The sequence below is a fragment of the Apodemus sylvaticus genome, chromosome 6, assembly GCF_947179515.1.
Source record: "Apodemus sylvaticus chromosome 6, mApoSyl1.1, whole genome shotgun sequence".
Lineage (NCBI taxonomy): Eukaryota > Metazoa > Chordata > Mammalia > Rodentia > Muridae > Apodemus > Apodemus sylvaticus.
In genome coordinates this window covers 36,723,417-36,751,414 of record NC_067477.1, presented here as the reverse complement: position 1 = coordinate 36,751,414, position 27,998 = coordinate 36,723,417, and the positions used below count along the sequence as shown (strand labels likewise).

Sequence of the window (27,998 nt, the reverse complement as noted above, 5' to 3'; positions counted from 1 at the left end):
TCTTTCTTTCTTTCTTTCTCTCTTTAAAAGGATCTCAGGTGGCCCAGTTTGTCCTCTAACTCAATAAGTAGCCAAGGCTATCCTTGAACTCCTTACCCTTTTGACTCGATTGCCCAAGAGCTAGGATTACAGCTATAATCCATCGAGTCCAGTACCAGGTTCAGACTTCTTACCTTAAAGTCTGGTTGGTGTGCAGCAACACATTCTTGGCATGGGAAGCAGGGATAAAGGAGGAAGGAAAAATGAGAGAAGTTTTAGTATCTCAAGAAGCATCATTGTATGGAGCTAAGTGGAAACATTATTAGACTCCCTCTTGTAAAAACAACCTGACATTTCTTCATAGTAGGTCTCTAAGATTTTAATGTGTGCTCTAGAACTAATCGAATGCCCTGGACTCATCTCAGATCCTATTTCTGTGTTATACTCAATTTTGTTATTATTTCCTTCCTTCCTTCCTTCCTTCCTTCTTTCCTTCCTTCCTTCCTTCCTTCTTTCCTTCCTTCCCTTCCCTTCCTTCTTTTCTTCCTTCCTTCCTCCCCCCCTCTCTTCGTTCTTTCCTTTCTACCTTTCTTCTTTGCTTTTTTCTCTGTTTTGCTTGTTTATTTTTGAGACAAGATCTTACTATGTGGCCCATGTTGGCCCAGAACTCACCATGTATCCCAGGCTCATTTTGAACTCACCCTCATCCTCTCATTCTCTCTCTCTCTCTCTCTCTCTCTCTCTCTCTCTCTCTCTCTCTCTCTCTCTCTCCCTCCCTCCCTCCCTCCCTCCCTCCCTCCTCCTCTCTCTTTTAAAGGTATTTTTTTAAAAGATTCATTTATTTATTATATGTGAGTATACTGTAGCTGTCTTCAGACACTCCCAAGAGGGCATCAGATCACACTACAGATGGTTGGTTGTGAGCCACCATGTGGTTGCTGGGACTTGAACTCAGAACCTTTGGAAGAACAGTCAGTGATCTTAACCCCTGAACCATCTCTCCAGTCCCCTGCCTCAGCCTCTTGAATGCTGGGATTGCAGATGTGTGCTGGACTTGCAGATGAGTGCCGGGATTGCAGATGAGTGCTGGGATTGCAGATGAGTGCTGGGATTGCAGATGAGTGCTGGGATTGCGGATGTATGCTGTCATCCCCAGTTTACAAGCCTTTTCCTGTTTGCTTCATGCTGAATGATATTCAGCATGCTGTAAGTCCAGGTCCTAGTCAGAATCTCTTTATTCATTCATTATTTAGTCAACACTTGTTTGTTGATAACTTATGATTTGGAAGTATGACTGAAACATCATTTTTTATCTAACAGAGTTTAAAGAATCTGCCTACAATCTTAGTATTGCCTTCAGGAACCATTTACCTTGGGCCCTAGTCATTTATTATCTAAATTCTATAAAGAAAACTTGTCTTCCTGGACCCTCGAGGTTGTTTTTCTTGTTGTTGTTCATTTGTTTGCTTTCTTTTGTGTGTGTTCTGTTATTTATTTATTTATCTATTTATATTTTTGAGACAGGGTCTCTATAGCCTAGATTGGCTTCCAACTTGCTATGTGACTGAGAATGACTTTGAATTCCTTATTGTCCTGCCTCCAGCTCTTGAGCGTTGGTACTACAGACAGCCAACACACGTGGTTTCTGTGGTGCTGGGAATCAAATCCAGGGCTTTGTGTGTGGGTGCCAAGCACTCTACCATCTGGCCTGTACTCCCAGTCTATTCTTTATGGGCCAGAAGAAACGATATTTTCTTTTTACTTTGCTTCTTTTATAAGGGTGGTGTCAGCTCCTAGCAGATATTCAAATGAGGTTGCCTGACTAAATTATTTAAATGACTAACTCAACTGTGAACCATGAGAAAGCAGTTCCAACGGTTCTGCATTTAGTCTCAAATCAGGGGTTGAGTGGCATTTGATGGATGAGCCAGAATAGAAGCAGATAAACGTCCACGGAGCCAGTTCAGCATTCCTTTCAAAGCTCGACTTTGGATATCTTCTGCCTAGATCCTTCAGCATTCTTTAGTGATGAGTGCCAAAAACCCCGACCCAAGCTGTGCTTATCAAGACAGGAAGAGGAGGTTGATTTCATCACTACAGTGTCTAAGGCTGATCCAGCATTTGCACGTGCATATTAGACTCAGTGACTCAAACAGTGAACTCGTAGCTAGTTCTCTTCTTATTTGTCTGAACTTTCTTTTCCTCTATACGCTGGTTTCTTTATGGGTCAGACTCTTGTCACGTGATAGGAAAATGGCCACCAACAGCTGCAATCTGTATGTCTACAATGATAGTTTAAAGAAACTCTTCTTCCTTAGTATTCATTTATCAAGTCTCAGGGAAGACTGACTGTTTGGGTCAGGAACCTATCTATGCCTGATAGTTTGGGACATGAACTACTGCAACTGGACTATTCAGGTCATACCCTGAATTTGTTATTCTAGGGTTGCTATGATCACAGTTTGAGGGAGGAGAGATTTGTTTTGGCCCATGGTTTCAGAGTTTCAGTATATTGTGGCAGGGACGGTGAGGTAGCACTAGTGTGTGAGAAAGACTGTTCACATCCCCAAAGTGAATGAAGGAAACAGTGAGGCAGGAAGTAGGCAGGGCTAACACACCCCCAAGGACTCATCCCCAGTCACTTCCTCCAGCTAGCCCCGCAATAGCACTGCCAGCTAGGGATCAAGCTTTCAAACGGTGAGCCTAGGGTGTGGGGGTGGGATGAATATAATTCCATAACTTTAGGGATATACAATAGGTGGATACTGAGATTAGCCTTATCTACATCGAGATTTGCAAAAAACAAACATCTTGAGAGTCTAGGCAGTTCGTGTAAATGACTGAAAGCAGACGGGACTGCCCATCTGCCATACCAAGGGAGTTCCCAGTGATTTCAATCCATCCTTGCCATAAGAGAGGGCATGCTGTGGTAGATGTTACTTGGTCACTAATTCCTGGTTCTCTTCTCTGTGAACTTTGAAATCAAGAACCATCTTACTTTGGCCAACGAAATGAAACTCAAGTGATGATCTCCGAGAGAAGGACTGAACTGCTGCCTGGTCCACTCTCCTCTCTTTGTTATGGTGGCCTTGCTGACGTGAAGGTACAAAACCATGTCCTCACCTGTAGGATAACTGCCCTAGGCAACCACTTAGATCCATAGTTGTCTTGTGTGAGGGTTGTGTAACAGCTTCTTCCCAGATAGAAAACACTATATCCTGCAGGGAAGCTCCTTGAGCAGGAAGGTAAACAACTCAAAGGAGCTTCAGGAAGTCCCTGAAAGTGACCAGATTCACTAGGCCCCACCCTGCCAGAAGTAGGAAATACAAGCCCTCTGAAAAGAGCAGAGCAGAGCAGCAAGGAAGACTGAGAGCACCCCAGCTGCCTTGAAGAAGAAGGAATCAGCAGAGCTGCCTGGAAGAGGTTTAGACCAACTTAAATACCTGGAGAGGAGCCTCTGCAACGTGCCGAGCTGCCTGCAGGCTGGCTAGTGTGCTCCAGGTTCCCAGCACCGTGCTGGGGTGGGCTTTGGTGGTGCAGCTGTCTTTGAGTCATTTCTGCTCCTCTGAGTAAGCTCAGTTAAACTCATGGTTCACCAAGTTGGACTCTGGCGGGCTCTATTTTGGTCTGTCATAACTTCCCGATCTGGGGTGAGCAGATGTGTATGCTGCATCTCCCCAGGAAAGGTTTTGTCCTACAGTGCTGAGGAGTAATCTTTTTTGGGTTAAGTTGGTGGATTGGTGGATGCTTGCTACTTATGTAATTAGCCTGCTTTCACTCCTGGGTGTATACCTAAAGTTGCCTGGCTTTGAGTTTTTTGCTTGTGAGCCTTAGCATTTCATGGTCGGGCCATCTCGCCAGCCTTGGCTTGCTCATTTATTTATTCATTTTTTTTAATTTTGTTTTGTTTTGTTTTTTAAGACAGGATTTCTCTGCGGAGTCCTGGCTGTCCTGGAACTTGCTCTGTGGACCCGGTTGGCCTTGAACTCACAGAGATCCACCTGCCTCTGTCTCTGAATGTTGAGATTAAAGACATGTGCCACCAGCTGGGTTTGACTTTGCTTTTTAAAGAGAAGGGAGAAATGCAGAGCTGAGTGAAATATTTGATACATAGAAGAGAATGAGGAAAAGGCGGCAGAGGAAGAAGAGGAGGAGCAGGAAGAGGAGGATTAACTCAGGGGAGTTTTAACTGAGAAAACAACACCCACCGGGATGTGGGCGGCCCAAGGCCCCATCCCATGCCCAGGGTTCTGGACCAAAAATAAAAAAAAAATAAAAAAATGAAAACAGGAGAAAGCAAGCTAAGAGCAGCATGGCTCCTCTGTTCTCTGCTTCCTGGTGTGCCCAGATGTGCCCAGACTCTGCAGCCACCGTGCCTCCCTCATCAAGATAAACCCTATCCCCTGAGCCATGACGCATAATAACCCTTTCCTGCCTGACAGATATTTATCACAGCAATGAAAACAGTAATACAAAGGCTACTGCAGAAGCTCAGGTACAGCTGCACCCGACCCCTGACTTACGGCAATTTGATATACCATCTTTCAGCTTTATGGTGGTGTTAACATCCCTTCATAAAACCATTCTGTTTCTCCCCTTCAGTCCTGCAGTTGGTAAATTGCATGAAGTATGAACACATGCAATATGTTTGGTGTTAGAGCTCTTTGGCTAGGTGTAGACCAAAACCTGTGCTTTGAGCAAAGCTGGAGGTAGGCTGGGCCAAGCCCCGGTGTTTTGCAAGCCAGATGAATGAAGTGCATCTTTGACTTATGAAATCTTCAGCTCATGGCAGGTTTGCCACAGCATAACTATTCCATCCTATGTGAAGAAGCATCAGTGGTTTATAATTTTGGTGGGCGGAGTTTGAATGGAGACTGAAGCAGGGATCCTGCCTGGACTCCTACAGTGCCTGCGATTTCTGTCAGGGAATCTCCTCTCAGCTACACTGGACCTTGCTGCTCATTTCTTGCTTTGAATCCACTCTTCCTAACAACATGGGAGGTAGGGACAGGTGAGGAACCGCTTCTTTGTGCACGTCACAGGTTACAGGCATAGAACAGATTTTCAGTAAATACTGAGCGTAAAGAAGAGCCAATGGTTGATTAGTCAGAACTATTGCTTCCTCTTTTAATGTTGGAGGGACAGTTCTGGGGAATTGTTTTACTTCATCAATTTACCTTTTCCTCTACAAAAAGCTTGGGACTCATAAATGACCATTAACTTTTAAAACAGGATAATCCAAATAAGAGATAACAACAGCTAATGTATATATATCAACTTAGCTACAGTCTCACGTGTACCAGACTGACCTGAAATTCACTATGAGGCTGGTTTGAACAGGTTTGAAGACTCCTATGTTTCAATGCTTGACCCATAGAGACTGGTACTATTTGGAGGCGTGGCCTTGTTGGAGTGGGTGTGGCCTCGTTGGAGGAAGTTTGGTACTATAGGGGCAGGCTCTGAGGTTTCCTATGCTCAAGGTCTGCCTAGTGAGGAATCAGGTCTCCTTCTGGCTGCCTTTGGATTAAGATGTAGAACTCTCAGCTCCTCCAATATCTGCTCGAATGCTGCCATGGTGATAATGAACTGACCCTCTGAAACAAGAGGCCAGCCCTAGTGAAATGTTTGCTTTCATAAGAGTTGCCTTCTCTGTGGTATCTCCTTAAAGCAGTTACAACCCAAACTAAGGCAGGGATGGAGGGTGACCTTGAACTCCAGAGCCTCCCGGCCCCATCACTGAAACACAGACCTTAGAGGTGTGGACTTCATTATGCCAAGTGTGAGCTGGTGCTGGGGATTGTGTGTGCTAGGAAGCACTCCACTAACTAGGCTCTATCCTTACCCCAACACCCACTCCACTGATGTAGACTTTACTAGCAAGCAATAGGAAATCTAAACCCAGGTTTCAGAAATGAAATCTCCAGAGGTAAGGAGGAGAGTCGGCCTGGCTGGATGCAGGGACTGTGTCACCATTGGTGTTTTGGTTTCTCTCTATTATTATTTGCATTAACATTATTATCAGTAAATATCTTTGCTAAGGTGGCATCTACCAGTTTCAGATCAGCTTCTGGTAGCCTCTCTTCCTGGCCAATCCAGAAAACTCCTAGTTTCATCCACTTTATCTGGGGTTTGTGATAATCTCTGAATCAGCCCACTGGCCACGGATGTGCATCTTAATGGGAACTTTTTTCTTTTTTAGTTGCAAGAGACAAGACACCTAATTCAGGCTGCCTTAGGCTAGACCCTAAAAGCCTAAGGTAGATCAGTTGCATCAGGAGACTGCAAAGCTGCACAAGGAAGCCAGCTGTGGCTTTCCCTCCAGGCGCCCAGAAGCAATGACTACACTGAGAGGTATGGTAGGAAACCTGGTGTGGCTTGGAGGAGGTCTTGAGCTGTATTTGTATAGCATCCTATATAAAACTGGGTAACAACTATATCAAAATGGGGAGCCTAACAGACATTATGGGGGATGAAAGGGAGTAAAGGGCCCTTAGTGCCCCCACCCCAGTGCCTTTCCTGTAGCATATTTATTTTGTGGTGGAAGAAAAGGCCCAGCAGGACTACTGCCACCTAGCCATGATCCAAAGTAGGCCCTGTATTTCTACAGCTTTAAGTAGACATTTTAATTATTAGGCCCTGCACAGAGACAAGTTTAGCGTTTTTTGTTTTTTTATTGATACTTCATTTTCTTTCTTTCTTTCCTTCCTTCCCTCCCTCCCTCCCTCCCTCCCTCCCTCTCTCTCTCTCTCTCTCTCTCTCTCTCTCTCTCTCTCTTTCTTTCTTTCTTTCTTTCTTTCTTTCTTTCTTTCTTTCTTTCTTTCTTTCTTTTCCCAGACAGGGTTTCTCTGTGTAGCCCTGGCTGTCCTGGAACTCACTCTGTAGACCAGGCTGGCCTCGAACTCAGAAATCCACCTGCCTCTGCCTCCCAAGTGCTGGGATTACAGGCGTGTGCCACATTGCCCGGTGAGTTTAGCATTTTTTTTTTCAAAGTCCCAACAGAGGGCACAGAAAGTGATACTCCCCGCCCACATCAGTGTTTTCTTTCACATAAACATCCAGATCCTCATCCTAGGGGCGAAACATCCTGCAAACCAGTTTCTCAGTCTCCAGCTTTGATCTTTGTGTCGTTGTAAAGGTATCGTCGTAAAGGTGTCACTGGCTTTTCTGGGATGGAGAATCATGTTTTACAGGACTCTTACAGTACCACTGAGTTTGCCGTGTGTGCTCCTTTAGAGCCTTTCTCTTTTTCTTTCATCAGAGTTGTGGGGGAAGTTACTAATGGTGACAGGCAGATGGACAGTGATGTCATGAACTTGGCCTGTTTCTATTTAACCTGTTCTCCTCTGCAGGAAGACTTAAGGGTAAAATGGAGACTGATTGCTCCCTGCAGGACGGCAGGCGCGCACGTGGAGACCTGCTTGTCCGGCGATTGCATTTCCTTCCCTCCTGGTTGGTCTTTCGATCTCAGCATTTGTACTCTATGAAGACATGAACTTTTTCTTTCACTTCCTTTCTTCTATGGGTGATGACCTGCTGTCTCTCTGAGAAGGAGGCCGAAGGTCACTAAGTGTCAACATTGCCATTCCTTTCTGGTTTAAGTGGAAAGGGGGGGGGGTGAGGGTGGGGTGGGGGCTGGTCACCCAAGGGTCTGGAGACCTGTGTGTACACACACGTGTGTGAAAATTGTTCTCAGATGCCATACGCATTTCCGCCTGAGGGTTCTGAGTACCTGCCTTCGAAGGACTGTCATATTTTCTCTAGAGTGTTCTTTACCATCTACTTCTGTAGGAGGTTGGGCAGAAGACACCGAGGCTGGCATTGGAGTCCTTTGGAGGTCTGGCAGAAGTCAGATCGGCCCACTGCTGCGTCCTGTCAAAGGGGGGCAAAAGCCTGCTGGAGTTGGGCAAAGAGCCCTGGATCAAACTGGGCCAGCCACTGACAACGAGGGTGGCCTCAGGGTGCTGTTCTACTTCTAGAACTCAGTCCATTCACTGCATGGCCTCAGGACGTCAGGGCGCTTTGGTGGACAGTGGGTAGGGATTGAGGCTTCCAAACGCCTTAAACCCCCGCCCATGCTCCTCCACGGAAAAACAAAACCGGCTTGCGAGATCCTGCAGCGTCCGAAGACACCACTGCGCACGGAACGCCACCCTCGCTCTGGATCTGGAGGAGAGCGCACCGGACAGAGGAGGATGGTTCGGCGTGGGCTGAGATGGAAGGGGTTCTCTGCTCATCCGGCCGCCGCCTTCGCGTCGCTGCCTCCCGGGCTGTGCAGCATTTTGGGGGTGGCAGCTGCGAGGCCGAGTAGGGGATGCGCTTACATAACCGCTCACCGCGTCCTGCTGCCTGGCGCTCTCGGGAGCCGCGGGCGGGGCGGGCCGCCGGACCGCGATGCTGCCGGGACGAGCGCTGCCGGGCCCGGGCCGGGCCGGCAGGCGGAGGAGCGCGAGCATCGGCGGGAGGAGGGCGCCGGCAGCGGGGGAGGTGAAGGTCAGTGGGTGTGAAGCGCGCGATCCACACCCCCCTCCTCCCGGTCCCCTCCTTCTCTTCCTCTCCGTCCCCCCTCTGACGTGTGGAGCTGGCAGCTCGGCCGGTTCCGCATTCCCGACCCCTCCCCGCCACTCAGGGCCCGCTATATAGCCGGGGCTGATGCAACCCGTCCCGCCGCCCGCCACAGCCTGCGGGAGGGACACTCGGCGGCCGCGACGGGGGGCGCTGGCGGCGGCGGACGCTGCAGCGGCGGCGGCGGCGGGGCTGGCGCCGCGGCGGCTCCCGGGCCGGGACGGGCCTGGGCAGCGGGCGGCAGCAGCGCGGAGTGGGCACGGCGCCTGCAGCAGGGTTCTGGGCCCGGGGCCGCCGCCTCCGCCAGCGGCTTCTGCACGGTGGGTGCACTGAGGGGGAGGCGGGGCTGCGGGCACCTGGGGCAGACACCCCCCACCCCCGTAGTAGCTACCGCTGGGGCTCCAGCCACCCCGGGGTGGGAGCACTCTATAGGAGTGCTGCAGCCACTGCCCACTGGTGGTTCCCCCGCTAGGCCGGGTAGTCCTGTCTGTGGCCGGGACAGCGGGGCGCTCCCCCTTTGCTTTTCCTCCCCCAGTGCGCGTGCTGGGAGGTGCTGTGCACAGACGACGGAGAGGGCGGGGTGAGCGGGAGAAAACTGTGTCGGAGACTGTGGGGGGACTCCAGGGGGCATGAACGCCCCAGACCTGCTGACAGGTCGCTCCCCAGCCTCTTCCGCAGCTCCTCAGGACCTGGAGGAGGGTATTAGGAAAGGCATCTAACCAACAGGGCTTAAGAGTATTGCTGCGGGCTCTGGCTGGGTTAGGAGGGAACCACGGGGCAGTCCCCAGTCCCCTTGGGATCCTGTCTGGCACATCAGGTTACATAAGAAGGTAAGCAGGCTTCTTTAGGTAACCTGCCCAGTTTAGAAGGCACTCTTCTGCCCCTCTTCTACAAAAAGGCTAGGCTTCCTGGACCCTTGGAGCGGCAGAGACAGGCTTTGCCTGGGTATCTGGGGGAGCTGGCAAGCCCGGGAAGCCTTGGCTCATTTGCGGAAATGGGGGTAGAGGTGGAGAGGAGGGTGCAAGGAGGGAATCCAGTTTGAGTCAGCTCCAGCTAGAAGATTGTCCAGTCTTTGTGTTTTGGAGTGGCACCTTCCAAGGGACTGTGGCACAGGTCTGTGTATTATTCAATCTTGAGCCACTCTACCTAGGATCTTAATTCAGGCTGCACAAGAAACAGGCTCTGCCCTACTGCTGGGTACCTGTCTGTTCCAAAGGCTGTTAGCAACTGTCTTTCTCATCCCTCCCTGTCCCATCCAAGTCTCCCTTCCCCCAAGGTTTAAACATCACCCCCTCTTGCTTTCACTGCTTTTCAGCAAATCTGGCTTCAGCTGGGATGGCAGCCTTATTACCTCCCTGTGCAGGTTTCTAGGGGAGAGTTTAACCAGGGATCAGGTGTGAGCCAGGCTCTTAATTTTGCAGAAACCTGAGGTCCCGGGAATAGAAACAACTATTCTTGTGCCTCTGGGTGCTAGAGGTTTCGCTTTGCCTAAAGTAGTAGGGAGGATGGATTTTTCAAAGACTCCTCTGTTTCCCTTCCACGTTGGCTTCAGTTCAGAGGAGCTCTAGAATCTTCCTGAAGAGCTGGGTGCTGTGTGGTTTGAAAGGTTGCAGGAAGGACTGGGGGAGAAGGCCTCTGAACCTTTTGTCAATAAGTTGGTTTCAGTCATCTCCAAGGAGCTAGGTCTATCGCGGTGAGCATGTCACTAAGGAAAAGCTTTGGCACGTCTCCTTGGCTCATCCACTGACACCTTTCGCACTACCAGGGAACTCCCCTGTCTCCCTGGTCTGTTTATCAATCCCACCTGTTGGCAGGATGTCCTCTCTCCCACCTTTTCAACTTGCAGAGCTGTGCCTGCTGGGCCTCAGTTTGTTATACAGTTACAACTGGTATTACAATTCACAGTCCATCTCCCTCTCCCCATCTTCCTAACTTCCTCTCTTTCTCTCTCTCCACTCTGGAAAGGAAGAAGCCAACGTAGATGCTAGGCTGGCGCCTGCTTTGTATTCATTCAGCTCTAACCCTCCAGGGCTGAGGACAACTTTATTCTTTTCTTCAGCAGACTGTGGACTTTCTTCCCATGGGAATGAATTACGTTTGAGACCCAAAATGGGAGGAAGAGAAAAGGAGTAACACCGTGCGGGGGTTTGAGTGCAAATACCCCTACAGGCAGGGACAGAGCAACAGGCATGCTATTTTTCCATTTTCCTTTAATTAAGGCTCTGTGGAGGTGTGTTTGAAAACAGAGGGTCTCCTATGCCTTTGAGGAGGGTGAGAACACTCTTTTGGCTGCGTCCAGGGCCATATGCAACGTATGGTGGCCAATGAAACTGGGCCTGGCTCGGCTGGCTCGGTCTGTTGCTTGTCTTGGCAGTCAGTTCCACGGCTTGTGTTACCAGCTCTCTGAGCTCAGGGGCTGCCAAGCTCAGCGTGCCTGTGTGTGTGTGTGCCTGTGTGCCTGTGTGTGTGTGTGGTTTGTTGAGACTCAGCAGAGACAAATGTCTTAGTGACCTGGGCATGGAATTTCTAATCTTTCTTCACACTCACTGGTGGTGGGAGGCCTGGCCAGAGCCCACCATTGAATCTGATTGTTGGATACAGCCCATGGGATTTAGCTGTAGGGCTTCACTTGCAAGACTTAGCAGGCCAATGCCTCTTTTTTTCACGGGCCAAAGCCATCATACACCGTGGTGTCTATACCCTGCATTGTCCCCCTGAGGGACAGGCAGGAGAGGACAGAGGTAGCAGTAGGTCCTTCTTGGTTCCCAGTAGAACTCTCTGGGTTCTGGCAGAAATGATTTGGTGTCATTTATTAAGCCGCTATGGGCAGAGGATAGAGCTGCATTTGCAGGTAGAGCTCTGTGGAAGACATCTTTCTAGTCTCCAGGGAAGAGCTGGAGCCTGTTGGGGAATTGTTGCAGCTTCTTCCATGGCTGGGACAGCTCCCAGAGACCATTTCTGCTAGCTTGCTGTGGCGTCGCCTGACCCCAGCTGCCTCTCTCCATCTTCGCATGACTCTCCAGGGAGTAGCTCCTAACAACCAGCCACCGAAGAGGTAAAAGATCCTGGCACTCTGTTTTTGGATTAGGGCCAGAGCCCTAGCCAGTCAGTGGTGCCCGTGGCCAATAGCGTGTGCCACTGTACTCTGGCCTGCAAGTTTCAGGACACTTTAGGAGAAACCGAGGAAGCTGCAGGTGCCGGACTTCCTTTCTGTCCTGTGGTAGCCAGCCGTGACTCAGCACCTCTCCTTTCTATCCTGTAGTGTACTGTCAGCCATGCTAGGGTCCTGCCATCTTGCCACTTAGCATTGGGAAGAGGGAGGGCAAGGAGGCCTAAGAGGAGACTGTTTGTGACTATGGAAAAAAAAGACCACTGCTAAATAGGAACAGTCTAGAGGTCATCTTGAGGGGTCATCTGGCCCTGGCACCTCCGCAGGAACGGAGACTGCTACCCTGACTCCCCGCTCATCAAGTGAAAGGTTGATCTATGTGCTTTGTGAGAACTAAGTACTTTGATTTTCTCGACTGCCTTACAAGGCAAATGATGTCACTACCACTTTATAGTGTCGAAAGGGATACATAGAGAGGTCATAGAACTGTCTTGGGTCACACAGAGAGCAAAGTTTCACACTCAGCTGTCCATCTCCATTGATTCCCTCTCGCCTGCCTGTAGAGTTCAGGGCAGCCTTGCAAGAGTAGCATTTGTGGTTTGGTTCCTGTCATTCAGGCGCCTTCTCCGCCCTTTGCTCCTTGCCCTCTGGCTCTCTTTGGTTTCAGAGGCTGTTTGGCGGTGCTGTTCAGATCGCAGGAAATAAATCACCGCCTGATTTCGTAGCTCCGAGGAGCAGCTTGGCCTGACTTGCCAGCTGTGTGACTTCGCCCAGATTCCCTAACCCCACCATGTCTAACTCCCTCTGAGAGTCCTAGCTCTTGATCCTGCACTTTGCTGCGGTCACTAGCTTGTCACCTACTGTTCCCCTTCCATGGTGCCTTGCGCGACATCTCCTCCCTCCTGGGAATCTTCCAGAATCCAGCTCCCAAGTCTTCCTGATTCTGGTTCATTGTTCCCTGCCGGTGACTTCGACTCCACTCTTGCTCCTGGGATTATAGGCAGCTTCGCTCATTGCCTGCTCTGTTCTCAGCCTGGAGTCTGAGACCTGAAGTCATCTTGCACACCAATTGCACACCGTCCTCTGTGCCGGTCCAGGCTGCCTTCCTATCTGGAGAACCCTGTCTTCAGAGACCCAAGGAGTTCACTTTTTTTTTCTTCTGATGTTCTAGAAGTTAGGTCCTCTGTTCTTCTCCTTTAGTCTTTTAAATTATTTCTGTTATTCTGGATGAAGATCCTGATTATTTAAGGGAAGACCTTTATGAATGTAGCTTGCCAATAAGACCACGACTTACAGGCATACAGAAAGAGGTATTGTGGGTATTGTGTTGCTTTCCCTATGATAAATGAGAACAGGAGTGGGGAGCTGGGTAAATCACTACCACCTTTATTCTCTTGAGTGGAACTCTTTGTTTTAGTATCTGCCACTGGGTATTTTTGGCCTGGAAAAGCTTTGTGGCTTTTCTTTTCCTGCACATCCAACGCAGCACCCAACTGTGTTCTTCCAAGTCCCCAAGGAAGTCAGCACAAACATATAAATACTAGATACTTCCTCTGCCTCTTTCCCCCTGAGCCCATCTGGCCCATTTTCTTCAAGCTGGCTTTCAGGGGTCTGTGTCAGCTCTCCCGTTAACTTAGCTCCACAACAACCGAAGAGGGTCCCTGTGACTTTCTGAGCCTTCTCTAAAAGTCTTCTTCATACTGGGCTTTGGGATCTCCCAGGTTTTCTTTTTACCTTTTTTTCCATTCTTTTAAAAATTATTTTGGTTTTGCATAGCGAGCAGTGGCTGACGCCTTGATGCGTACCTGCCTTGACTTCTTTCCTTGGGTCACTTCCAATTTATCCCGTTTCCCAAATCACTAAAGACACTTTGCGTTCTAACCTGTATTTTGAGGCAAACCACCCAAATGGGGCATTTTGCCAGTATTTGAAGTTTGGTCTGTACTCATGATCCTAGCTACTCACAGAGACCCGGAGGGTGTCTGTCTTCATTGTAGACATCCTAGGCCCTGAAGGGAAGGAAATCGCGGGTCTTTCTACCTCAGCATCCAGTGTGTACATCTCTCCCTCTAAATAGCTTCCTTCTGGAACTGTGGAGGGTGACTTGGCCTCATGTCATCTTTCCTGTGTCTTCCTTGAAGCCGGAAGTTCCTCCTCGCTGTGAAGCATTCTATCTATCTTCAGTCCTTTCTGCTCTTACACATTTCCTAGATCACGTGGAACTGTCTTGTATTCCAAAACACCAAAGCTGCCTTTTGGCCTCAGATAGCCAACTGATGGCTTTGCAGTTAATGGGTTTCCATTTTGCCGCAGTGCCTCTGCCCTCTTCCCTCCCCCTTGCCTCCCCAGACAGCTGGGATGACTTCTCCCTGGCGAATGTCAGTGCTTCGGCTGTCTCCCAGGAATGGCATGTATTAAGGACTTTGTGGTTTGCCTCTGAGCAGTTAGGGGCTTCCAAGTAGGGGGGAGGAGTGACTGATTTTTGCTTCTACAAAGAAAGCCTGGTGCCTGGGTCCCCCCTGGCCAAAATTTGTCTCTGGGATGGATTCCTAGGGGAACGGCAAGAATTTGGGGGGCAGCTCTTCCCAGGGGGGTTCTTCGGTAGCAGAGAAGTCATTATTCATTGGGAGCATTTGTTAGTGTCTCATGTATATCATCTGTATGAACATAAACAGAAGCTGCGAACAGCCTGCTGTTCCGGGAACAGAAGGAGGTCTGGCTTCCGTCTCTGAGGGATGGCTGAGGCAAGAGAGCGTCAAAGCCCTTGGGGCTTTCTGTCTCCTGGGCTCTTCTATGGGACCGAATGGCCCGGAGGGGAAACTATGGCCTGACAGAGAACCGGAAGATTTCCATCCCCTATATTCTAAAGCCCACTGCCATGAATTTGCTGTTGTTCATCTATTTTCACATTCACTCATTCAACGAGGCTTTCTTCATTGTTCCTTGGCTGCCAGAGATGATAGTAGGCTAGGGGTTGCCTGTAACAACCAGCCACGACCTGTTTCCAGGTGGTAGACTAGCTGGGCACTGGTCTAGCTTTGACATCAAGGAGGAGGACTTGGTACCTGCTCCTTCCCTGTTCTTTTAGGGAGATGGCAGCCTGCCTGAGGGTGCCCTGGATGACCCCTCCAACTCTACCCTCTGAGCCTCTACACCACAGATCCCATCTGTGCTGGATACCATCTTGGGGCTAGGGTGTCTAGCCCCACGTGGGAGAGGCCTCAGGACTGTTTTACATGGCTTCTCCTACTCAAGCTGCTTTGGTGCTCTTAGAGGGACTTCTTAGAATTGGGTCTCCATAGGAAACAGAGGGTCTGATACGATGGCTCCTTCATGAACCTTTGTCACTGGAAGATACTGCCTTCTACTGAAGGCATCAACCCCTCCCGAACCCTTGGAGGGGAAATGAAAAAAGGCAGGGTCCTAAAACTAGGGACCAGAGTCTAGTCTTGGTTCTGCCCTCATCTGGCTGTGTGACCTTCAGCAAATCATTTAGTGTCTCATCTGTGCAAAATGAAGATGTGGTTTAGACCAGTTCAGGGCCCTTCTTCATCTCTGAGACTGTCATTCAATGGGAATTGTCTCAGGTCCTTTTCTGAGGTGGCCCAGGGCACACTGGGTTCTCAGGGGATGGGAAGAGGATATGCTGTTCCCAGGGAGCAGAGGGATCAGATGCTGAGGGTATATTAGGTGGAGCTTAGATGAAAGAACCTAGGTACAAATACAAACCTGAATACAAGGGAGGGACTCTGCATAGGATTTGATGGATAGAGGCCATGTGGGACTGAGAGAATGACCAGCCCACCCATCCATGCAGTTCTCAACCTGTGGGTCATGACCCTTCTGGGGTCAAACAACCCTTGCACAAGGATCATATATCGGTATTTATGTCACAGTTAATAACACTAGCAAAACTGGTTAAGAAGTAGCCACAAAGGTGATTTTATGGTTGGGGGTCACCACGACCAGATGAACTGTGGTAAAGGGTCATAGCACTAGGAAGGTGGGGAACCACTGACTTCATTAGAGTCTGTAGTTTGAAGGTACCAATCACTTGTGTGTTTTTAAGAAACAAGTCCAGGGGACTTGCGAGGCTCAGCAATTAAGAGCTCTGGCTTCTCTTCCAGAGGACCTGGGTTTGAATTCTAGCTTCTCCATGGTAGCTTGCAACAAGGGGTCTGACACTTTCTTCTGGCCTTCAGGGGCACTATGCCCACACAGTACACAGACACACATACAGGCAAGACACTTTTACACATCAAGGAAAATGAAAAATAAAAATAAGTAAGCCCAAAACTTAGGGAAGAAGATTCTATCCTCAGAAGTGAAATGGAGAATGTACTTTGTAGTCATGGATATAAGGCTTCTAGATGTACTCTCGACTTCATTCTAGATCTGAGGAATTGAATGAGGACAGGGTGGGTCACTTTCCGGGGTCACTTTTAAATGAGGACAGATAGCTCTAAACACATGGCCTTATGAGTACTTGAACTCTGACAGCTGAGAAGCCTGGCCCAGAAGATGTCCATTTCTCATGTCCTTACCTATGTCACCTCCACAAAAAGACAGATGGGTCTGGAAGGATAGAACACATGTTCATCAACTGCCCACCAACCTTGATTTCTAAGACTGTAAAGATTGGATTTTATGGACTTGGGAAAACCTTTGGGGAAAAGGGGGAATTATTTCCCTTATAGCAATGGAACATATGAATGGTTTTGTTTTAGAATGTTCCATGCACGGCTGCTTTGAGGCTTTGGATCTCTGACATCTATGTTGTGGTGCCTGCTGGCTCCTGATAGCTGGTCAGTAATTGGATGGATGGAAGGATTATAAGTAGATGGATGCGTGGGCTGGAGGACTAGATATATCTGCATTTATTGAAAGACAGACTTCTTCCGTCATTTTTGTCATTTTTGTGCTTGGAAATGACTGCCTTACCCGTGAGATTCCCTCAGTGAAAGGGAGGAAGAAATAAGGAATCCCTGGGTGTTTATCCTCATTTTATATCCTTTCAAGTTTGCTTCTACCTTGTCTTTTCTTGAAGGAATTTTCTGGTGGTGCCTGGAGAAAGTACTTGCAAATGAATTCCATCTTCTTTACCCCAGACTCTTCCTTGGGCTTCAGACATATACACAGTCACCTTTAACTTTGCTTAGGTTCATCTTGTATTCATGCTGTCTTAACAAGCGTGCAGAGTAGGATGTGTGATTTGAGGGGAGGCACCATGCCAGACCAAAAATAGCTGTCTCTTGAACAGGTGTGAAGGTGCTTCAGATTCCGCAGCTATGCTCTGTCTCTCTGGAGGCTGCCACTGCTGGTTAAATCCAGCCTACTAGCTTTAACGTGCAGCATCCCAAGGAGATCTTTCTATCTTGCAAGGAATTCTGGCCAGGTCTGGTGAGGTGGGTGGGAAGACTACAGGCAGTCTAGGGCCAAGCCAGGGCCAGATAAATGTTGCCCACAGTTGGGTTAAGGATGCCTTTAGGAAGGGCCAACTCTCCTGCAAGCCAGAGATGGATGGCCTTAGTGTGAGTCAATTGGCTGAGTTTCCTAGCATCACAGGGACTTGGAGCTTACAGGCAGGAAGAGCAGGAGGAGAAAGGATTCAGGGGAACCCTGGTGAGAGAGACAATGGGCCCTGGTAGCTCACAGAGCCTTTTCTCCTCAAGCTAACCTTCCTATCCTACCCCCTCCAGGCCGGCCTGCCACTCCTCCTGCTATGATGCCTGGGCAGATCCCAGACCCTTCAGTGACTGCAGGCTCTCTGCCAGGGCTTGGCCCCCTCACCGGACTTCCCAGCTCTGCTCTGACCACAGAGGAGCTGAAATACGCTGACATCCGCAACATTGGGGCGATGATTGCGCCCTTGCACTTCCTGGAGGTGAAACTGGGCAAGAGGCCCCAACCCGTGAAGAGTGAGGTGAGACCTTTGTTCTCCAGAGAAAACGTTTCCAGGTTTGATTCTAAACACACCTTGGGCCTTTAGTCTTGCTCTTCAACGTGTGGTCTGAGAAGGAGCAGGAGAGACAGGGGTTCAGGCTTCACCCCAGCCATGCTGTCAGAACCTGTATTTTTACCAAGCTCTGGGAGATTCATGCATGCATTCAAGTTTGAGCCGCACCGGGCTAGGGCAGGAGGCTTGCCCTACCTGTGGGTCTAGGAGATGAGCGTGATAATTCTGAGCAGGAATACTATACTATCTCAGCAGTCTTTCTGGGGTGCTGGGAGCTCCAACGGCGGTCCTGGAGATGTGCAGTGTTTTTGAAAAGCATAGGGGAGATCGAGTTTTATATAAAAGTCAGTGTCACTGGTCACATCACATCTTCTGCCCTTTTTGGCCCCCATGTGGAGGCTGAACAAAGGAACTTAAGAAAAGGATGGTGTGGCCTTCCTCTTTACCATGCAGAGCTGGGCGTGGTTTCAGTCCCCAGCACCCTCTGCGGGAGATGTGGCTTGCAGAGGACTGACTTAGGAGCAGCCCATCCTGAGGTCTCCAGCACCTGCTGCTCTCAGGACTGCCCTGTGTCGGGCAGCTGTTCCCCAGTGACTAGTGAGAGGCAGCAGTGCCTAGCATGGGTACCAGTGTAGTGCACGCCACAGCCATTTACCCAGAGCTGGCGATTTGTCCAGAGGCCTATCCTGGCTAGGGCTCCTGCAGAGCTGTTTCTTCCAAAAAGCTACCACCTGGAAGGAGCCAGGGGTAGGAGGAAGAGGGAGCTGAAGTGAGCTGGGAGTAGGCAGTGGCCAAGTGTGTGTGTGTGTGTGTGTGTGTGTGTGTGTGTGTGTGTGTGTGTGTGTTTACCTGCAAAGGTGAGCCTCAATGGAGACTCATAGCTTGGAAGGCTGGGAGCTATGGAGACGGGGGCTTCTGGATGGAAGGTGTTAGACTGCACACTGTGTGCGTTTACTGATCTTTGTTCTCCCTGTTCCTTTTCTCAGTGTGAGTGCCTTGCAAGTTGCAGAGAAAGGCGTCTGGGGGGCTTGCCCTGTTAGCGAGCTCTGTCTTTGCACGCTGGATTTGGCTTTCAGATGTGTTTTGGTTTGGCCCACCTGGTATTTTAAAAAGCAACCCAAACTGATATTTCACTTAAATTTTCAACAACAACAATAAAAATTGGAAAATCTGGTCACACGTTGCTTTGGCCAGGCATCATGAAAGCCAAATGAATAGAGAGAGTTGTCTCATTCTTCTGGCTTTCAAGAGAGAGTTTCTTTGTGTAGACCCAGCTGTCCACTCACTCCATAGACCAGGCTGGCCTTGAGTTCACAGAGCTCCTCCTGCCTCTGCCCACCCTCAACCCTCCTACCCCGAGTGCAGGATTAAAGATCTGCGCCTCCACCCTCTGGCTCACTCTTATTTATTGTAGAGCCTGTGGCCTCCCTAGAACGCCGCACTAGCTCTCTTTATTCCCCTCTACTGCATGGACTCTGCTGGAGCCTCTGGGCTTGAGACGCGTGGATTAGAGACATCAGAGGTGTCTACTGATGTGGGAATCGACTGACTATTCCTCTGAGTTCACTGTCAGTGAATGCTGTGCTATTAGTAGCACTTCTGCAGTGGAAGACCCTGTCCTTTTGTCCTCTGCTCCTCACTTTCCTAAGCCCATTGCCTGCAAGTGGTCCTTTCTGGATGGTTCTGTTAGGAGACCGGCTAACTAAACTGTGAGGCCATGATGAAACCAGTAGCCTCTGGTGATCATTGGCCCAGCCGTGACCTGTCTGGGGAGCAACACTCTCCACTTATTGTCTCCCCCAAAGGCCTTGAAGGAGCTTCCTTTTTTTTCGGAGGAAAAAGCCCATTTTGGAGTTGGGTATTTTTACATTTCACAGCCGCCCCCAGACTGGTGGCATATGCCCTGTACCTGATAGTGACGCTCTGTCCTCACAGGCACCCACAGACATGCACCATCCAGGCCGTGAAGATGACAAGCTGTTTTTAGGGCCTATTTGCATGTCCCCTGTCTTACTGTCAGGCTGCAGCATTGTGGGGGCAGAGAGGCGGTCGGACCTGCTGAATTGTGCCTCTGGAACGTATTTCCAGATGTTGTCTAGGTCACACAGAGGGGTTAGAAGCCGTGTTTTGGAACTGGTGGAGAACCTCACAGCTGACAAAGTTCTGTGGAAGACTTATTTGTGTAGGGCAGCCTTTGTGGAGTTTCCCACTGGCATCTGAAGCTTGCACAGCTTTGTGCGGTGATACTAAGGCACCGGCTCACGTCCGTGGACTGGGCCAGGCCCTGTGCGAAGTTCTTACCACACTTGATCTTTCATTCCTTAGCTAGTCCTGTGACCATGTCCTCCCCATAACAGAACAGGACCTTTGAGGTCTAGGATGGCGGTGACGTGACTTAGCTCACGTTGCTGAGTAGGGGCATGCCAGGTCCTAGACATGGTGGCTAAGCTGCCGTCATCACAACTCCATCTCCCTTGCCCTGAGTTAGGCAGCAGGTATAGTTATTCCTTGAGGCTCCTTGTTTGCCTCCCTCAGCTCTCTGTGCATCCATGTGTGCGGATGTAGGTGTGGTCATGCCATGGCTTGTGTGCAGAGGTTAGAGGGCCACCTCAGACCTAAGTCCTCCACGTTCCACCTCTGCTGTTTTTCTCTGCCTCAGAAGCTTGGGAAGATTCTCGAGTCTCCACCTCTCAGCCATCCAGCCCTGAAGTCACGATTGCTATTAGAGTTGTTGCAGGTGAGATCTACTAGGAGAGTGATGGCCAAGGTCACCCACTAGGAGGACAAATAAGCAATGTGACTTTGGAACCAGTGGTTTTATTAACCTTACGCCATGCTGTTCCCTTGTTCCGTGTTTCTGCCAGGCTTCTAACCGAGCCCTCTCTTGACCTGAGGATGCCAGATACACCAAGCCCTAAACACTCATCCATTTGAAGAGGGCCATTGAGTTGTGGCAGTGTCTCGGGCTCCCAAGGAAGCAGGGTCAAGCCCTGTGCATGTAGCTCTGTCAGAATTGGCTTTTGCATCCACCTTGCAAAGACCAGTGCTCTCCTGGGCCACATCCAAACACATACAGAATTCCAGTTAGAGAAAGTCAGAGGGATTGAGCAACAGTGGAGAATTACAGAGCATTTTGTGCTGATGTTGCCAGGATTAGCAGGTGATATGATATTTAAATGGTTTGGGCCGATTACTTGTCTGCAGTCCATCCAATAAGTATCTCCTGCATGCTAAACACTGTGTTATGCACCGAGGCTGGAACTATCAACAAAAGAGAAAGATTCCTTCCTCTCCTGGAGCTATTTATTCCTGTGAGCATCACCAGAAAGGAAGGCAATTAATGCCTTCAGAGTGTGAAAGGCCAGGGAGTGGTCAGTCTTCGTCATCTGGTGAAAGGCAATGTGTTCATTCTGGTGACTGGCGAGGGACGCTGGGGACACTCTGTCCTGTTGTGAAGAGACAATGCTTCTTTCTTGTCTCTCCCTTCATTTCAAGGCTGCATTGCTTTCTAGAAGACTATAGATTTTTTTCCCCTCCTGTTATTTTATGTCCTGCATCCTGTGATGGGGGCACCCCTTGGCCAACGAGTCTTTTCTGACCTGGAAGTGTCAACCCTGCTACAGTGGGTAGCTGTGGCCTGGTGACCTGGAATGTGTTTTTAGTTGGGAGGGGTAGAGGCCAGATGCCTCTTTCTTACACACTCAGCTACACACCAAGCATCCACTCATCCTAAGTTGGACGGGACCTTCCCTCTAGTCCCCCACTGCCCTGCAGTGTCTGGAGGAAGCTTAAGGAGTTAGAAGGAGACTGGACTGGGTGATCTAGAACAGGGGCTGTAAACTATCAACCAGGCTGGCCCGGGGGTCAGCCTGCAGACTGAGTCTTGTTGGTGCTGTGAACTATCTAAACAGCCAGTGGTCTTCTTCCTCCTCTGCCCTCCCCTCCTCTTCCTCCTCCTTCTTTATTTTGTTTTATTTTTTCCTCCCTATGTAGCCCAGGCTCGAACTCATGAACCTCCTCCCATCCTGACCTGAGCATTGATATTATAGTGACTCCCCCTAATGTGGGAAAGCATGCATGTCTGTATCTGTGTGTATATGTGTGTATGTGTGTGTGCACCTGTGTATGTATCTGTATGTATGTATCTGTATCTCTGTGTGTTTATCTGTGTGTACATATCTGTGTACAGTGTGTATCCATATCTGTGTGTGTATCTGTATGTGTATCTGTGCATGTCTGTATCTCTGTGTGTGTGTGTGTATGGGTGTGTGTATGCATGTATCTGTATCTCTGTGTGTGTATCTGTGGGTACATATCTGTGTACAGTGTGTATCTGTATCTGTATCTGTGTGTGTATTTGTATGTGTATCTGTGCATGTATGTATCTCTGTGTGTGTGTGTATGTACCTGTGTGTGTATCTGTGTGTATGTATGTATCTGTATCTCTGTGTATCTGTGTGTACATATCTGTGTACAGTGTGTATTTGTATCTGTGCGTGTATCTGTATGTGTATCTGTATCTGTGCATGTCTGTATCTCTCTGTCTGTTTCTCTGTCTCTCTGTCTCTGTCTCTCTCTGTCTCTCTGTCTATCTGTCTCTCTCTGTCTCTCTGTCTATCTGTCTCTTTCTCTGTGTGTGTGTGTGTGTGTGCTGAATGAGTTGCAATAATTAGGTTTCTTTTTTAAAGTAGGCCTCTTTGGCCACTCCAGGCAGACACCCTTCTGTGAACAGGTACTTTCCATGTCACCATGTCCCACTCTGCACTGCCCCTGTGCTGTGTGTCACCATGTCCCACTCTGCACTGCCCCTGTGCTGTGTCTGTCACCATGTCCCACTCTGCACTGCCCCTGTGCTGTGTGTCACCATGTCCCACTCTGCACTGCCCCTGTGCTGTCTGTCACCATGTCCCAGTCTGCACTGCCCCTGTGTCTGTCACCATGTCCCACTCTGCACTGCCCCTGTGCTGTCTGTCACCATGTCCCACTCTGCACTGCCCCTGTGCTGTGTGTCACCATGTCCCACTCTACACTGCCCCTGTACTGTGTCTGTCACCATGTTCCACTCTGCACTGCCCCTGTGCTGTGTCTGTCACCATGTCCCACTCTGCACTGCCCCTGTGTCTGTCACCATGTCCCACTCTGCACTGCCCCTGTGTCTGTCACCATGTCCCACTCTGCACTGCCCCTGTGCTGTCACCATGTCCCACTCTGCACTGCCCCTGTGCTGTCACCATGTCCCACTCTGCACTGCCCCTGTGCTGTCACCATGTCCCATTCTGCACTGCCCCCTGTGCTGTCTGTCACTGTGTCCCACTCTGCACTGCCCCTGTGCTGTCTGTCACCATGTCCCATTCTGCACTGCCCCTGTGCTGTGTCTGTCACCGTGTCCCACTCTGCACTACCCCTGTGCTGTCTGGCATGGGCCCACTTCCCACTGTGCCCTTAGCAGCAGCAGGGTTGTGAGTGTGTGATGTGGGTTCAGGTGCAGGCTCTGCTCTGACATTTTACATCTTGTCTGGTCCTTTAGCTCCCCTCAGGATTGCAGGTCCCACGCCTTATTGGGATGCACATTACGCACTGTGTGGACTTTCTCTGTGCCGTCTTCTAAGTCTTGCTTTCCTTGATTTTTCCATTTTTTTTTTTTAAAGTTAAATGGGGTGGGGAGAGAAAGTGAAAGAGAGAATTTGAATCAAAATAACCATTCTCAAACTTGGGGGATGATCCACATGGCTTGGGAGGCTTTTCTAAGCTCCACTTTTCCATGCCCTATCCCATCCCCCAGAATGTACCGGGTGTAGAATTTAGGGGCTCTGTATGCTTAGCAGGCTCTGGGTGCCCTCAGATCTTTTGTGGAGTGTGACTCTCAGGCGTCTATACCTCCAGCATCCCCGTCCTTGCCGACTCCAGGGCTGGCTCTATTCCCTTGTTACTTTCTGAGCAAGAGAGGAAATCTGCTGTTGGCAGGTCTCACCTGGTCACTTGCCACCATCTCCAGGACCCTGTGGGACATTTCAAAGCTTTCTTCCATGGGATGGAGGTGAATTGGAGTCTGTGGTCCCGGGGTGACCTCAGAAGACAGTTCCTTCTCCAGCGTAAGTGGGAGTGTTCACAAAAGGAACCAAGACATAATCCTTCTAGCCTGAGCATATGAAGTTGCGTCAAGCCAGCGCTGCGCTGGGTAAACATTGGCCCAAGCTTGCTAGTGTTTTTAGAGGCTTGAAACGTAAAGGCAGTCCGCTGACATTTTTAGCAAGCCTTGCATAATTGGTTTTTAATTTGTGGCTCTTTGGAATAGGCTTGGCCTTCTTCCCCTGGCTCAGGTTTTTTTTTTTTTTTTTGTCTCATACTTGGTTGGCAGAGAAAGCCAGTCTGTCCTTTCTGGGAACAGACACTCCTAGTTCATCTTTGAAATCTTGAGTTTCCACTGTGGCTCCATGGCTTTGTGAACATGTTTTCAAACGTGGTTGATGCTTTAAAATGTGGGTATGTGCAGACGTGTGTGCTTGTGTGCATGCAGGCACGTGTGCGCACATTTTCAAGTGCAGAGGCCGGAGGATACCCTCAGATGTCAAATTTCCTTAGTCATGATTTTTTTCGGGGGGGGGGGGGGCCGCGGCGACCAGGTCTCTTTTTGAGCTGTAGCTCCTCTGCTGCAGCTAGGTTGACTGAGCATTGAGCTCACGGATCTTCTCCTTCTGACACTGGAATTCCGAGTAGTCGCCGATGTGCACAGCTTTTTAGGTATGCTATGGGGGAGTCTATCTCAGGTCCTTGTGACAAGCACTTTACTGACAGAGCTATATCCCCACAGTCCAAGATTTTTTGTTTTTAAACATTTACATTGAAGGCATAAGTGATTCTGACTGGCGATGACGGATCTGTTAGATGTTGGCCTCTGTGATCCTGCGGCTAAGCTGATACCAAACCCTGAGCATGTACAAAGTTCATGGGGTTTTGTTTTTGTTTTCTTGAGAATGGCGTTTGGGGATGGAGAGTACCTCAGTGGTAGAGTGCTCAGGGTCCTGGGTTCAGCCCTTGGTACAAACACTTTGGTTGTACCTGTTGTCCTGACACGCGGTCCTGTGGAGAGATGATGGAAGATACAGACGAATCTGTCTTTTCTTGGGGAAAATAAAATCAGTCACTTTTGAAACGTTTGTTGTGGTGGTTCGTGTAGCGTCTTCATGCCTTCAGAGGGGCAGGGTTACATCATCCTCTTAAGGTTGATATGATCCACTGAATTCATATAGGTAATGATTTCCCAGGATGCCTAGCATGCAGTAGAAGACACACAGCTGAAGTGTTGGTTGTGCAAGTTTATTTATTGATTAAGCTTGTTCTGTGGACTCTCATTTCCTCGAAAGTCCTTGGTCCCTGGAATTCCTGATCAGCCTGAATGTTTGGAGTTGCCCAGGAGTCAAGGGAGCGGACACTGTCCTGGCTTCCTGACCACAGGGGCCATTCCTGGGATCTTGGAAGAGCACGTGGCTTGAGTTTAGGTTTCTGGGTTTAAAGTGGAATGCTCACTCATTCCCAGTGTTACTTTGGGCAAGTCATTGGTCAGACTGAGCGGTAGGTAGATCGGGGAAACAGACTCAGAAATGTGAATGCGAAGGTTAAGTGAGACACTATACAAAGATGACCACAGAGTACACTGTGCTGGGGAGTGACCTCTCCTGGGAATGAATGCATTTGCTCTGACTCAACTGTCTTGGCGGTGCTGGTCTCATGATGTGCGGAGCTTGTGACCTGGGCTGCAGGGAAGCAGCAGACCTTCCTGTTTCTGGTTGTTCCTGCCCTAGAGATGCAGCTGGAGTCTGTCATCCTCAGGCGCTGTGGGTGGGGAGGTGCTCTAGCCCTTTGCCACCTGTGTGGCCTGTCGTCTTTCCTCCTGTGGTGTTTGTTCAGCTCACTGCTGAATGCCTACCATCCACGTTTTGCTTGTGTTTTTGTTGTTGTTAGTTTGTTTTTTGTTTTTTTGTTTTTTTCGTTTTTTTTTTTAAAGCAGCCTCGTAAAGTGGCCTCCATCCCTTTGCTGTCCCCAGATCCACAGCACCGTGGATGCTAGGCTGGGAAACTGATGTACTTTCCAGGTAAAATTCATCTGGCTGGACAATGTGGAGCAACCCAAGGCTTTCTCCCTTCTACTGTTTTAAATGGCACAGAGCAACTTGGTTTCAGGTTAGAGCAGAGATCCCGGGGAGGCTGTGTGGACGGATTAAGATGGATGGGCACCCAGGGTGGGTTTACTGCCCTGGACGGTTGCTGTTCTCTGCAGTGCCAGTGCCCCACTTTATTGAGCCCAGGGTATGGACTCGCTGTGGGTGGCAGAACCTCTCCAGCCTTCTTCCCTGCCTGCCGCCCAATCTCAGTGAAGAGCCTAGTTCTGTGGCAACGGTGCAGTGCAGGCCACGGTGCAGTGCAGGCCACAGTACAGTGCAGCCCACGCTGCTACTGCAGCTGCTCAGGGACTGAGCTCTAGCGAGGTCATGAGACACCCTTGGAAGTGAAAATGAAGAATGTGGCGAGAAGCAAATAGTCAGCAAGAGCTGGAAAAGCAACCGGATCTGGTTGGTGCCACTGGGTCTAGGGAGGAGATGACGACCCAAGTGCATTTGTCATGGTAACTGGGCTCTCCCACCGGTTGTAAGCCTGATGTCTTATTCACCAACCTGGACTCATTTTATACGGAAGTACTAACAAGATTTTTAAAAGGAAAAGATAAGCCAGGCGGTGTTGGCGCATGCCTTTTAATCCCAGCACCTGGGAGGCAGAGGCAGGCGGATCTCTGAGTTCGAGGCCAGCCTGGTCTACAGAGTTCCAGGTCAGCCAGGGCTACACAGAGAAACACTGTCTTGAAAACAAACAAACAAAACAAACAAACAAACAAAAATAAAAAAAAACCCAACCCCCCCCAAAAAGGAAAAGATAATTATATTATTGGAAGAAGCAAGATACACATTTTTATTTCCTTGAACTAGTTAGTAGTTGCTTAGATACACACACACACACACACACACACCCTGCTAGCATCGAAATAAGAAGAAAATTAGACCTCTCACTCACAGATGAGAGCCTTTCCAAATCCTAGGTCTAGTAAGGCATGGCTGTCCAATGTATAAAGAATAGTTATGGAACTGCAGAGATGGCTCTGTGGTTAAGGGCACTGGCTGCTCTTCCAGAAGATCTGGGTTCGATTCCCAGCACCCACATGGCAGCTCACAACTATCTGTAACTCCAATTCAGGGTTTCTGACATGCTCAGACAGACACACACACAGGCAAAACATCAGTGAACAACAACAAAAACATGTTTTAAAAGAATGGTCGTGGGGCTGGGAGACGGCTCAGCTAGTAAAGAGCTAAGCTTGCGGACCCGAGTTCGAGCCTAAAGTCCAGGCACCACGGCCCGGCTCGCGTCTGTAGCCCGACAGTGGAAGCAGAGAGAGACTGAGGAAGACACCTGCTGTCAGCCTTGACCTCTACATGTCAACATGTGTGTGCGTGCGCGTGTGCGCGTGCACACACACACACACCTATACACAGGCACATGCACACATGAGCATATGAACACACGCACAAAGAATGATTGATTACACCTCAATATTAAAAAGAAATCACCCAGTTTAAAGAAACAAACAGGGATCTCAGTGTACATTTCTTCCAAAAAAATTTTTTTCTTGATTTTTAAAATTGTTTGAGTTGGAATACAGGAACAATTGGTTTCATTATGACATTTTCCCACATTTGTATAATTTTCTACGCTCACACTTACCCCTGCGGTCACCCTGTACTGTTCCCTTCTGGTGGCTCTGTCCTTTTTCCTCAGTCCAGACCCCTTTACCTTTATATCATATTTATGTTTAAATTGAGATTTTTTTGCATGTGAAAGAAAATAATGTGATATTAGTCAAAGAAAAAATTAAATGACTAATAAATCTGAGTAGACATTCAACAACCAAACCTACAGTCACATCACCTGTCACATCACACCCAGTCATCACAAAGTGACTGAAATTTAAAAGATAATACAAGGTTGCAGAACAGTGGCCATCAGAAACTTCTATTGGGAGTGCAAATGGTGCAGCCTCTTTGGAGAACAGTCTGGTACTTTCTAACAGACGCATAACAGTTATCAGAAGACCGGAGGTCCCAATCCTATACCCATTAGAAAGGAAACCATGTGAGGCTGGGGGAACCACTAGGTAGGTAAAGTGGAATTCCCAGGCAGGGTAGAGGTTGCTTGTACTGGGAGACAGACTTGAGGTCACCAGGTCAAGGGGCTAACTAGACCAGCCAGAGTCGGTGAGCTCTGTGTTCAGTGGAGAGTCTGCCTCAATGAAAGAAGTGGAGAGCGATCCAGGGGACATCTTATGTCCACTCTGTGCCTTCT

At 49.2% G+C, this 27,998-nt stretch overlaps 1 protein-coding gene and 1 long non-coding RNA gene across 2 annotated transcripts in view; both read left to right on the top strand.

The window, feature by feature from the left end:
• The first annotated feature begins 2,624 nt into the window (after positions 1–2,624).
• LOC127688031 (uncharacterized) lies at positions 2,625–4,114 on the top strand. Its single transcript, XR_007978518.1, has 3 exons — positions 2,625–2,676; positions 2,967–3,082; positions 3,901–4,114. It is a non-coding gene; the product is annotated as an uncharacterized LOC127688031 (long non-coding RNA).
• A 3,583-nt stretch (positions 4,115–7,697) lies between these two features.
• The window catches only part of Jdp2 (Jun dimerization protein 2), a 41,923-nt gene continuing 21,622 nt past the window's right edge, over positions 7,698–27,998 (top strand). The window contains exons 1-2 of the mRNA XM_052185387.1: positions 7,698–8,469; positions 17,350–17,573. Of these exons, the coding sequence (XP_052041347.1) occupies positions 8,052–8,469; positions 17,350–17,573 (642 nt within the window). The 5' untranslated portion in view covers positions 7,698–8,051. The remainder of the gene's footprint in view (positions 8,470–17,349; positions 17,574–27,998) is intronic.